At 40.8% G+C, this 13,578-nt stretch overlaps 1 protein-coding gene across 2 annotated transcripts in view; it reads left to right on the top strand.

Moving 5' to 3' along the window:
• The window catches only part of LOC134345137 (mediator of RNA polymerase II transcription subunit 12-like protein), a 709,294-nt gene that overhangs the window by 168,330 nt on the left and 527,386 nt on the right, over positions 1 to 13,578 (top strand). For both annotated transcript variants that reach the window (XM_063045338.1, XM_063045337.1), the window contains exons 10-11: positions 591 to 690; positions 11,637 to 11,773. In XM_063045338.1, coding sequence (XP_062901408.1) covers positions 591 to 690; positions 11,637 to 11,773 — 237 coding nt within the window. The remainder of the gene's footprint in view (positions 1 to 590; positions 691 to 11,636; positions 11,774 to 13,578) is intronic.

Raw genomic sequence — 13,578 nt, 5'->3', positions numbered from 1 at the left:
AGACTATAACTAGGGGGCATAACCTTAAGATTCAGGGGAGTAGATTTAGGATGGAGTTGAGGAGGAACTGCTTTTCCCAGAAAGTGGTGAATCTGTGGAATTCTCTGCCCAATGAAGCAGCGGAGGCTATTGGTAAATACAGTGTATTTAAGATGAGGATGGATAGATTTTTGCATAGTAAGGGAATTAAGGGTTATGGGGAAAAGGCAGGTAGATGGAGATGAGTCCATGGCCAGATCAGCCATGATCTTATTGAATGGCAGAGTAGGCTCGACGGGCCAGATGGTCGACTCCTGCTCTTACTTCTTATGTTCTTATGCTTCCATCATTTTTGTAGACTTTTCTATTCTTGGGCATTGATATCATACCAATTACATAGATGTTAATAGAAGCAAGTGTCACATTTTCAGGGAGTGCACACATAAATTAAGTTCTTAATAGTTTGAGACTTTTATGATTATAGCTCAGGAGGGCAATGATTGCATTCAGACACATGGACACAGATGCCGCGGACATGCACTTTATTCTGCACACCACTTTGCAAGTTTGTAATCTTTTGGTGAATACTAAACGTTATCTCAATGCTTTAGGTCCGAGCCAAAATTTATGAAGTGGAGAAGCAGATCAAGCAACGAGGCCGAGCCGTGGAAGTCCGGTGGTCCTTTGACAAATGTCAGGAATCCACTGCAGGTAAAGTGGTTTCCACTGTCACGAAGTACTACAGAAGCAAAATATCTGTGATCATCTCCATCCCATCTGTTGTTTGACAAAGCCCTTTATCTACAGTTACCTACAAACTCGGAGATGCTCAGATCTGGAGGAACAAAAATACTGTTGGAGGCTCAGTGCATCAGGCAGCTTCTGTGTGGAAGGAGGGCAGGGAATAGATAATTAACATTTCGGGTCAAGTCATTTCATTTGGAAGGGTTTGAAACCAAAATGGGCTTTGACTCCAGGTCTCAAGTGATCTCCGTCATCGCTACCACAAGTAAATTGACTCTTTTCTCAGAAATTTTTTATCTTTGAGTTTCTTGATAGCTAGGTCTTCAACAAGAATTCTGTCATGTTGTGGAAAAACTCCTTCTAACTTTGAAACTAGATCTGAGTAACAGAATTGTGAGACGTTGGGGTCTCTTTGATCCCTCCCTCCTCATCCAGCTCCCACATAATCCTGAAGTAGGGTGCCACTGTAGCATAGTGGTTAGTGTGATGCTATTACAGCCCAGGGCATTCCAGAGTTCAGAGATCAGAGTTTAATTTCTGGTGCCATCTGTAAGGACTTTGTACGTTCTCTCTATTTCCTCTAGGTGCTCTAGTTTCCTTCCACAGTACAAAAACATGCTGGCGGGATGGTTAATTACTCATTGTAAATTGTCCCACGATTAGTCTGGTAGTAAATCGGTGGCTTACAGGGCAGTGTGGCTTGTTAGGCTGGAAGGACCTGTTCTGTGCTGCATTTCTAAATAAATAAATAGTACTGGCCATTGAACAGCGCTCCAATCAAAGATAAAACCTTCTAGAGAAGCCAAGGGTATCATGTGGGCAAAGGCCCACTTTAGTAAATGAAAGTCTTTGCTCTTTGCTCATGGTGCCTGCCCCGTAAAGTTGACACATAATCTGATGAGGATCAGCTGTCTGACGGACAAATTAGCTCTATGTGGTTGGATGTCCAACAGAGGAGTGACTCCCCATTAGTGAACAGAAAACCTCTGATTCTTTGAAAAGTAATGATCCTGTGTCCCCTTTCTCCTTATAAATCATAATGAGAATCAGGTTCGCTAGTGGCCACTTTCTGAGGTACAGGAGGTGCCTAATAAAAAGGCCATTGACTGTATGTTCAAGGTTCAATTCATTGTGCGTTCGGAGATGCTTTTCTATACACCACTGTTGTAGTGCTTGGCTATTTGAGTTACTACCACTTTCCTATCAACTGGAACCAGTCTGGCCATTCTCCTCTGACTTCTCTCATTAACAAGGTGCTTTCGCCCAAAGAACTGCTGCTCACTGGTTGTTCTTCGCACTATTCTCTGTAAAATATCCAGCAGGGGTTCATAGCCTGGGGTCCACGGACCCCTCGGTTAATGGTAGAGGTTCATGGCACAAAAAAGGTTGGGAACCCCTACTCTAGAGACAGTTGTGTGTGAAATTCCCAGGAGATCAGCAGTTTCTGAGATATTCAAACCACCCTATCTAGCACCAACAATCATTCCCCAGTCAAAGTCGCTTAGATCACATTTCTTCCCCCGTCTGACTTTTGGTCTGAACAACAACTGAACTTCTTGACCATGTCTACATGCTCTTATGAATTGTGTTGTTACCAAGTGATTGGCTGATTAGATACTTGCATTAACCAGCAGGTGTACAGGTGGACCTAATGAAGTGGCCAATGAACATATTTTTATATAAAAGAGATCATATTCATGGGTTAGTTTCTTGAGGACATTTTTTTGATATGCCAATCCACTGAGGTCAGCAGAACTGATCTTCTGTACGGCATGTTCAATGTTTCTGAGCAGGAAGCAATTCTACAGTCTGACACCTACAAAATACTGGAGGAAATCAGCAGTCACGCTGAATAAAGAGTTGACATTTTGGACGACACCTTTCATCAGGGAATGTCAACTGTATTCCTTTCCACAGATGCTGCTTGACCTGCTGAATTCTTCGAGCATTTTATGTGTGTTATTTAAACTAATACATACAACTAATAAACTAATAAACTAATGCTTTAAAAATTCTCTCTATATTCTCTTCACTTTGACCCCAGAGTTTCAATTTATGGCCTGTAAAGAACTTTTAAAGATTGAATGATTGAATGTTCTATGGCATTCACCAACTGCTAGGAACAGTAAATAAAACATCACAGAGAGGAATAGAGAGTCAACGGGACTCTTCATCAGGACTGGAAAGGAAGGAAAAGAAGTCAGAAGAAAGCGGTGGCTGTGGGGGGGCGGGCGGGGTGGAAGAGAGCAGAAAGATTACAAACTAGAAGGTGCTAAGTGAAGCCAGTTGTGGGGGGAGGTTAGGTGGATAGGAAAGTGGGATGGAGTGAGGAGCTGGGAGGTGATGGGAGGAAAAGTTAAAGGGCTGAAGGGGAAGGAATCTGATTGGAGAGGAGAGTAGACCAAAGGAGAAAGGGAAGGAGGAGGGGCATCAGAGAGAGGTGATGGGTGGGTGAGGATAGGAGAAAGGGGTAAGTGGGAAGCCAGAATCGGGAATAGGAAGAGAGAGAAGGGGAGGAGGGGGAAATTACTGGAAGTTAGAGAAATCGATGTTCACGTTGGAGGTGTTGGTCTTCCAACCTTACAGTGGCCTCATCATGGCAGTAGAAGAGGACATGCATCAATGTGTCAGTCTGAGAATGGGGATCGGAATTAAAGTAGTGGCCACTGGGAATTCCTGCTCGTTGCCTGACAAAGTGGTCCTGCAGGGATATATGGTTCTATGGTTCGAGTTCAGAAGACTGTAGAATACTACTTTGCCATTAGGTGGAGCCCTTGAGCGCATTCCTGGTTGCAGCTGGCAGACTTCTCATTCTGTGGGCTGCTGACATTGAAGACTGCTTATTAAATCTTTACCTATGGTGCCTGGGGTGGCTATTTACAAATCTCTGCAATTATTCATCCTCTATCCCGAGGCCTTTTCTGGAATCCAGAGAAACAAATGATGCTGCTGAAGGAACTCAGGGTCGAGCAGCATCTGGGGGAGGAAAGGGATTGTTAATATTTGAATCAAAGTCCTGCATTTGACCCAAAATATTGACAACTCTTTTCCACTCACAAATAATACTTGACCCACTAAGCTCTTCCACTAGGTTGTTTGTTGCTCTATAAATACACACAGTGGCCATTTACACTTGTACACCTACTCGTTAATGCAAATATTTAATCATCCAATCACGTGGCAGCAACTTAATGTATAAAAGCATGCAGACACGATCAAGAGGTTCAGTGGTTATATGGATCAAAAATTAGAATGGGGATGAAATGTAATTTAAGTGACTTTGACTGTGGAATGATTGTTGGTGCCAGATGGGGTGGTTTGAGTATCTCAGAAACTGCTGGATATCCTGGGATTTTCACGCACAACGGTCTCTAGAGTTTACAGAGAATGGTGCAAATACAAAACAAAAAAAAACATTCAGTGAGCGGCAGTTCTGTGGACAAAAACACCTTGTTTATGAGAGAGATCAGAGGAGAATGGCTAGACTGGTTCAGGCTGACAGGAAGGCGACAGTAACTCAGATAAACATGCATTAGAGCATTGGTGTACAGAACAGCATCTCTGAATGATCAACATAAACCTTGAAGTGGATGGACCACAGCGGAAAAACCATGAACATACACTCAGTGGTCACTTTATTAGGTACAGAGGGTATCTAATAAAGAAGCCACTGAAGTGTTTTAACATGTAGTGCCCTGGTTAAGATTTTTACTGCTATGCTGTAGGTATTTCATCTTAGTAGTTCTGTAAGAGCAGTCTGTTGAGGTAGGTTGGGTCCTCTGACTGCAGAAGTGGGAGATTGAAGATGCCTTTGAATATTCCCATTGGTTGGCACAGGTTTTCAGTGCCCTACCAGGTACACCATCAGGGCCTGATGCCTTTCACACTCTTGAAAGATGTTCTGACGTCGGCCACTTTGACAGAGGTCACAGGGTCACCAGATGCTTTAGGGATTCGCACAGGTGTAGTTTTATTCTCCCTTTCAAAGCGTACAAAAAAAGACATTGAGTTTATCTGGGTGTGACGCGTCACAGTCATTCATGATGTCAGGGTTCACCTTGTAGGAGGTAATGGACTGCAAACCCTACCAGAGCTGACATGCATTGATTCTGAGTCTAATTTAAATTGGAATTGTTTTATCATATTTGAGGTAGCCTCTGTAGGTCGTACCTGGACTTCTTGCATTGTTGCTGGATTATTCGTCTTAAATGTCACAGATCTAGCCTTCAGCAGATTATGAATCCCCTGGTTCATCCACAGCTTTTGGTTTGGGTATGTCTGGTACGTTCTCAAAGGTGCACACTCATCCAGACAGGTTATGATGAAATTGGTGACAACTGTGGCATATTCATTCAAATTCGAAGATGAATCCCTGAGTATTGTCCAGTCCACTGACTCAAAGAGTCCTATAGGCACTCCTCCACCTCCCTCGACCATCCAGTCTTGGACCTCACCATTAGCACTGCAATCTTTAATCTCTGCCTGTATGCTGGGAGTGGAAATACAGCCAGGTGATCAGGGGTGTGCGTGTGGGATGCCACAGTAAGTGTTCTTGTTGTTAGAAGCTGTTCCCAAAATGCTGAGTGTGTGACTTCATGCTCCTGTACCTCATCCTTAATGGTAGAAGAGGGCATTTCCTGGGGGAGAGGGGTCCTTAATGATGTATGCTGCCTTTTTAAGGCATCTCCTTTGAAGAAGTCCTCGATGCTGGCCAGGCATAAGTGATGGAGCTGGTGGAATTTGCAGTGCCCCCCCCCCACCCCAATACCAGATGGTGATGTAGCCAATTAGAATGCTCTCCATGGTACATCTATAGAAATTTGCTGGAGTCTGTACTGGCGTACCAAATCTCTTCAAAGTCCTAATGAAATATAGCTACTGTATTGCCTTTTTTTTTGTAACTGCTTTGATACGTTGGACCCAGGACAGATCTCCAGAGATGTTGACACCCAGGAGCTTGAAACTGCTCATCCTTTCCACTTCTGATCCGTCGGTGAGGACTGGTGTGTGTTCCCTCGACCTCCCCTTCTTGAAATCCACAACCAATTCCTTGGTCTTACTGATGATGAGTGCAAGGTTGCCATACGAGGTTACTGTTGTCATATGTAGAAGCACAGTGAGGTACAGGCACAATGAAAAAGTTACTCGTAGCACAACACAGGCACGTAAGTACTGACAACATACAGAATATAAATTGTACAGGACAGTGAAGAAAAAGCTTTTTTATTGTTGGTATTGGTCTATTATTGTCACAAATACCAAGATACTGCTTGTTTTGCATACTGTTTATACAGATCAAACCATTGAGCTAGAATAAGGTAAAATAGTAACAATGCAGAATAAAGTGTAAATGCTACCAAAACAGTGCAGTGCAGATAAAGACCATAAAACATAGGAGCAGAATTTGGTCATTTGTCCTATTGAGTTTGTTGTAGCATTTGATTATGGCTGATTTATTATCTCTCTCAGACCCATTCTCTTGCCTTCTCCCTGTCTTGTTTTGCTCAGTTGGAAACATTAGGGTTCATTATGTGTGATGTTGTGGTGTTCGCTGAGCTCGGCAATTACCTTCCAGATGTTTCGTCACCAGTCAAGGTGACATCCTCAGTGCGCAGTAGTTGGTGTTTCTCTCTGGAAGTGCTTGCATTTATATAGGTCCCTGGTCACTTGCCTCGGTCCTGATTAGCTACCCCTTCAGTTGACCTTTGAGTTCTATTAGCTTTTGAGTTTCTTTGCCTCTTAAGGGTTTGCAGATGGCGTCTATTTCGATAAATTTGTTTATGGAGTTATCAGAAGACAACTATGCTTCTAACAATTCTCGTGCCTGCTTTGTGTTTGCCTGCGTCAGAACCTCCGCGGTGTCCCAATTAAAATGGTGTCCTTCTTGGTCTTCATGTACCGAGATCAGGATTTATTATCTCACAGTCAATTTCTCTCTTGAACCTACTCAAAGTCTGATCCTCCACAGCCCTCTTGGGTAAGCAAATTCCAAAGTTGCTCTACCATCTGGGTGAAGAATTTTCTGGTTTCCGTCAGAAATGGCTGACTTGTTTCGAGACTACCTCCTGCCTTGCTACTGACCCCACAACCTAATGAAGCCATCACCCCTATCTCTCCCAAATCTGATCTTGCAGGAACTGTGTATATTACAATGAAATCGCCTTGCTTTCAGACTCTGGAGAATAGTCTCCCTGCAGGGTAATCCACTGATATTTCAGGAAAATCTCATCTTGGTTAGACCTGTCTCACTTCCTACCTCCACTACAAGGAATGTCCAAGCAGTGTTCTTGGTGTTCAGTTCCATTTTCAGCTAATCATCCTGGTGGTGGGGTGGGGATACTTCTCTATCAAAGGAGGTGTAAGCCACTGTTTCCCTCTGCTAGCTTGCAGGTCACCCTTCAGCAAGGTGTAGCAGCTGCTTAGTCCTCCAATCAGAAGCCATCGGAGCACATGTGGTTGGTTGTATGAGCAACTGGTGCAGATCGCAAGTGCTGGTTAGTTGATCAATGACACCAGCCAGACAATCTCTGAAGAGAATTGATAATGGCTGGGGTCACCTGTCTTGTAAAGACACTGCCCAGAAGAAGGCAATGGCAAACCACTTCTGTAGAAAAATTTGCTAGGAACACTCGTGGTCACTGAAAGACTATGATTGCCCACATCATAGGACGTGGCACATAATGAACAAACCCTATTGTTGCTGGGTTCAGAATGTGGGTGGGAAGTGTATAGAGGTTGTAAATCATCAAAATTGAATAATTAACCCAAGACTTTTCATGCAGGGAAATAATCTGAAAATTCTCTCATATGTCACTGTAATTTTGAGCAGAGGTTATCATTGATTAATGAATTATTAACAATAATTCTGAACTATTTTAAGGAAAATGGATGAGTCATGTTACTTATTTATGTCTATTAATGGCTTCACTCTTAATAAAAGTGTAATAGAGTCAAAGTGAAATAAATGAAGCATTTTCAAAAATCTGTTCAAAGTAATTAATATTAATCTTTTAAGAAGAAAATTTGGATGAACATTTAGGAAGAGAAATGGCGGTTTCTTTAGTTCGCTCAACAGTAGGGAATAGCAAACCACTGTTGCTAGGTACTAGGTTTCCTAGAATCTATTTGCTAAGAAAACCATGGTCAAACTCACAAAATATATCACACAACAACAGCGTCAGGATGATCTTCAACACAATTCTGAAGATGCTTCGCTCGGTAGGATTGATTCTGGTCAGCAGGGGATCCCCGACCGTCATCAAGCTACTGCTCATAAAATTCAAGTAACACAAAAGAAAATTATTGCCACTTGGAATGTAAGAACCCTATATCGAGCAGGAAGATTGGACAATGTGATAAATGAAATAGAAAGACTAAAGATTAACATCATGGGAATTAGCGAAGTTCATTGGATAGGTGCTGGAACATGTCAGAATAGAAATAAAACACTAATTTATTCTTCTGGAACATCCCATACTAATGGAGTAGGAATTCTTATGGATGAAAACATGGCAAAAAGTGTTTTAGGACATTGGGCAATATCAGAAAGAGTGCTCCTTGTTAGATCCAGAGGACAACCATTTGATTTAGCAATTATACAGGTATATGCACCAACGACAGATGGAACAAATGATGTAGATAAATTCTATGAAGAGCAAATCTCAAGATATTGTTATTGTCATGGGAGATCTAAATGCTAAAGTAGGACAAGGTGCTGATGGAAATACCATAGGAAAATTTGGACTAAGGGAAAGAAATGAAAGAGGTGAGAAATGGGTAGAATGGTGCAAGATGAATAATCAGGTCATTATGAATACCTACTTTAAAAACCATTCAACACGCTTATGGACCTGGAAAAGTCCAGGTGATAACACTAGAAATCAAATTGACTTTATTACTATAAACCAAAGATTTAGAAACTCAGTGACTCAATGCAAAACATATTCACGTGCAGACTGTAATAGTGACCCTGTAGTATGTCATGTAAAAGTAAAACTTAAAAAACTAAAGAAGCAAAGACCTGAACAATCCCTTGACTACTTGCAATTAATTAAAGAAGAAAACTTAATACAAAAATTTACAATTGAAGTAAGGAATAGATCCCAAAGTCTAGAATAGAATCTGTTGAAGATGATAGCAATCATGTAGAAATGAAATTTAACTGTCTAATAAATGCCTTGGTAGAATCAGCAAAGTCAGTGATTCCTAAAAAAGAAAAAAGCACAAAGCACAAAGAATAAATGGATAACAGATTAAATCAAAGATCTAATGGAAGAAAGGAGACGGAAGAAAGCAAATCCTATAGAATATAAGTCCTTAGATAAAAATGTTAAAAACTTATGTCAAAAAGCCAAAGATTAAACCAGGAATGTGAGCAAATAGAAAGAATCCTTATTACTGATCCAAAAAGGTTACATCAACAAATCAAGAATATCAATAGACAATAGACAATAGGTGCAGGAGTAGGCCATTCGGCCCTTCGAGCCAGCACCGCCATTGACTGTGATCATGGCTGATCATCCACTATCAGTATCCAGTTCCTGCCTTATCCCCATAACCTTTGATTCCACTATCTTTTAAGAGCTCTATCCATCTTTTTTTTGAAAGCATCCAGAGACTTAGCCTCCACAGCCTTCTGGGGCAGATCATTCCATATATCCACCACTCTCTGGGTGAAAAAGTTTTTTTCACTGGTTAAAAAGATCCTTGTTCTTCAGGTGGATGTTTGAAAGCAAAGGACGGTACCATTATCATGGAAAAAGATGAGATTATGAACAGATGGACTGAGTATATTCAGGAATTGTTTGTTGAGGCGAAAAACCAGAAATTAAGAAAAACATTGAAGGTCCAAATATTTTAAAATCTGAAGTTCATAATGCAATAAATAAGATGAAGAAAGGAAAGGCAGCAGGTCCTGATGAATTAGTAATAGAACAAATTATCACCCTTGAAGATTGTGGAATTGAAAAACTTACTGATTTAACCTATGACATTTATGAGACTGGAATAATACCAGAAGAGATGGAAAAAACAGTACATATCACTCTTCCTAAGAAACCTGGAGCAATAGAATGTGAGTTACATAGGACCATAAGTTTATTGAGTCATATCACCAAGATACTTGTAAGAATCTTGATGACAAGAGCTAAAAGTAAGATACAAGCTGAAATAGGTAAAGAACAATGTAGTTTTGTGAAAGACAAAGGTACAAGAAACACAATATTGATGTTAAGGATACAATCAGAACGAGCTATTCAAGTGCAAAAGATTTGTTTGTTTTATCGACTACACAAAAGCATTCGATAAAGTGAAGCACAATAAGTTATTTGAAATATTACAGAAAACTCTAGATCTAGATTCGAAAGACCTCCACCTAATCAGAAATCTGTACTGGGAACAAACTGCCACTGTAAGAATAGATGGAGAAGTGAGTCAGTTTATGAAAATCTAGAGAGGCGTTAGATAGGGGTGCATTTTCTCCCCGATTTATTTAATGTGTACAGTGAAACAATATTACAAAAAATGAGACATCTTGGGAATCAAAGTTGGCGGTGAAAACATCAATAATTTCAGATATGCAGATGACACTGTGTTAATTGCAAGTACAGAGGAAGAACTACAAAACTTAATTGATATAATTGTTGAAGAAAGTGCAAAAATGGGTCTATCTATCAATTGCAAAAAAAACAGAATGTATGGTGATATCCAAAAAGAAGGAGAATCCTATCTGTAGGCTGAGGATAAATGGGGAAGACATAAAACAAGTACAGAACTTTTGCTACTTAGGAAGCTGGGTGACATCAGATGGCAGGTGCCACATGGACATCAAAAAGAGAATAGGGATGGCAAAAGACACCTTTACGAGAATGAAGAGTATACTGACCGATACTAAACTAGGCATGACAACCCGCCTCAGAGTACTGAAATGTTACGTTTATTCAGTTACGTTATATATGGCTCAGAATGTTGGACAATATCTAGTAACATGAGGAAACGAATTGTAGCAGCAGAGATATGGTTTTTGAGGAGGACGCAAAGAATATCATGGAGGAAATGAATATCTAACGAGGATGTCATGAACAGAGCAAACACAAAAAGAGAAATAATGTATGAGATCATGAAAAGGCAACGTAACTTCATTGGACGTGATTAGGAAAGAGGAGTTAGAATGCACGGTAATTATGGGAAAGATTGAAGGGAAGAAAGCAAGAGGAAGACAAAGACAAATGATGATGGAGACAGCAGCCAGAGAACTGGAAATGAATACCAATGAATTGATCCACTTGACCCGAAACAGTAGTGTGTGGTCCATGGCAGTCAAAGCCCAAACTGGGCATGGCACCTGATGATGATGATGAAGAAGAAAATTGAAAAATAACTAGTGTTGTAACTATCCAAATACTGATGCATACACCACGTCTGTGAGGATTTTCCAACGCAAATCATCCAACATCATGTGTTAGCGCAGCTGTCTGGCTGCCACCAAGCCAACATAAGACATCTCGTTGCTTTTGGGTTGTAAAAAAAAATCTACCTCTTTATTTGGCAGGAAAGATAATCTTTTAAAAAATGGATGGGGTTTAAATAATCAAAGGCGACAGTCCATGCTAAACCGTGCTGATAAAATTTTTGTGTGTGCCATCTTGGGCTCATGTACCATTGGTTTGCTACCCATGTTTCTAGTCTGTGTGGCTGAAGATTTCAGAATCAGAACCAGTTGCTATCACTGGCACGTGTCATGAAATTTGTTATTATACAATAGTAGTACATTGCAATACATAATAAAAGCTGTACATTAAAGTAAATGTGTTTGTTAAAAAGGTTAAATTAATTAAGCAGTGCAAAAAAAGAAAACAGGTTCCATTTAATAATGTGTGCTTTTTCTTGCTCCTTCCATTTTATCTTTCTTATAGGTTTTACAATCAGTAAAGTCTTGCACACATTGGAAGTCCTGGATCGCCATTGCTTTGACAGATCTGATTCCAGTAACTCCCTGGATAGCCTTGATCACAAGATATTTGGTTCAAGTCAGGGCAAGGAGAGCCAAGAGGTGAGTGGTTGGAGTACCTTTTGTGCTCATTGCCAGGGAAATATGCCATGGAATTTGACATGAAATATTCACTAGAATTCAGAAGAATGAGGGATGACCTAGTTGAAACCTATCGAATGTTGAAAGGCCTTGATTGAGAGAATGTGAAGAGAATATTTTCTATAGTGGGGAAACTTAGGACCAATGGGGCACAGCCTCACAATAGAAGGATGTTCCTTTATAACAGAGATAAGGAGAAATTTCTTTAGCTAGACGGTGGTGAATCAGTGGAATTCATTGCTATGGATGGCTGTGCAGGCCAAGTGATTGGGTATTTTCAAAGGTTGATTTGGTCTGCTAATTTAGCCAAAGGATACAGTTGAAGTCAGAAGTTTACATACACTTTACCCAAATACATTTAAACTCAGTTTTTCGCAATTCCTGACATTTAATCCTAGAAAACATTCCCTGTCTTAGGTCAGTTAGGATCACTACTTTATTTTAAGAATGTGAAATGTCAGAATGATAGTAGAGAGAATAATTAATTTCAGCTTTTATTTCTTTCATCACTTTCCCAGTGGGTCAGAAGTTTACATACACCTTGTTAGTATTTGGTAGCATTGCCTTTAAGTTGTTTAACTTAGGTCAAACATTTTGGGTTGCCCTCCACAAGCTTCTTACAGTAAGTTGCTTTAATTTTGTTCCATTCCTCCAGACTGAACTGGTGTAACTGAGTCAGGTTTGTAAGCCTCCTTGCTCGCACACTTTTTTTTCAGTTCTGCCCACAAATTTTCTATCGGATTGAGGTCAGAAAATGATGTCAAGTCTGGTTCATCCTTGGGAGCAATTTCCAAACGCCTGAAGGTACCACGTTCATCTGTACAAACAATAGTACGCAAGTATAAACACCACGGGACCACGCAGCCGTCATACCACTCAGGAAGGAGACGCATTCTGCCTCCTAGAGATGAACGTATTTTGGCGCGAAAAGTGCAAATCAATCCCAGAACAACAGCAAAGGACCTTGTGAAGATGCTGGAGGAAACAGGTAGACAAGTATCTATATCCACAGTAAAACGAGTCCTATATTGACATAACCTGAAAGGCTGCTCAGCAAGGAAGAAGCCACTGCTCCAAAACCGCCATAAAAAAGCCAGACTACAGTTTGCAAGTACACATGGGGACAAAGATCTTATCTTTTGGAGAGATATCCTGTGGTCTGACGAAACAAAAATTGAACTGTTTGGCCATAATGACCATCGTTATGTTTGGAGGAAAAAGGGTGAGGCTTGCAAGCCGAAGAACACCATCCCAACCGTGAAGCATGGGGGTGGCAGCATCATGTTGTGGGGGTGCTTTGCTGCAGGAGGGACTGGTGCACTTCACAAAATAGATGGCATCATGAGGAAGGAAAATTATGTGGATATATTGAAGCAACATCTCAAGACATCAGCCAGGAAGTTAAAGCTCGGTCACAAATGGGTCTTCCAAATGGACAATGACCCCAAGCATACCTCCAAAGTTGTGACAAAATTGCTTAAGGACAACAAAGTCAAGGTGTTGGAGTGGCCATCACAAAGCCCTGACCTCAATCCGATAGAAAATTTGTGGGCAGAACTGAAAAAGCGTGTGTGAGCAAGGAGGCTTACAAACCTGACTCAGTTACACCAGTTCTGTCCAGAGGAATGGAACAAAATTCCAGCAACTTAACTGTGAGAGGCTTGCGAAAGGCAATCCAAAATGTTTGACCCAAGTTAAACAATTTAAAGGCAATGCTACCAAATACTAATAAAGTGTATGTAAACTTCTGACCCACTGGGAAAGTG

Source organism: Mobula hypostoma, chromosome 4 (genome assembly GCF_963921235.1).
Source record: "Mobula hypostoma chromosome 4, sMobHyp1.1, whole genome shotgun sequence".
NCBI classification, from domain to species: domain Eukaryota; kingdom Metazoa; phylum Chordata; class Chondrichthyes; order Myliobatiformes; family Myliobatidae; genus Mobula; species Mobula hypostoma.
The sequence above is the reverse complement of the archived record's forward strand: the minus strand, read 5'-3'. Positions and strand labels throughout refer to the sequence as shown.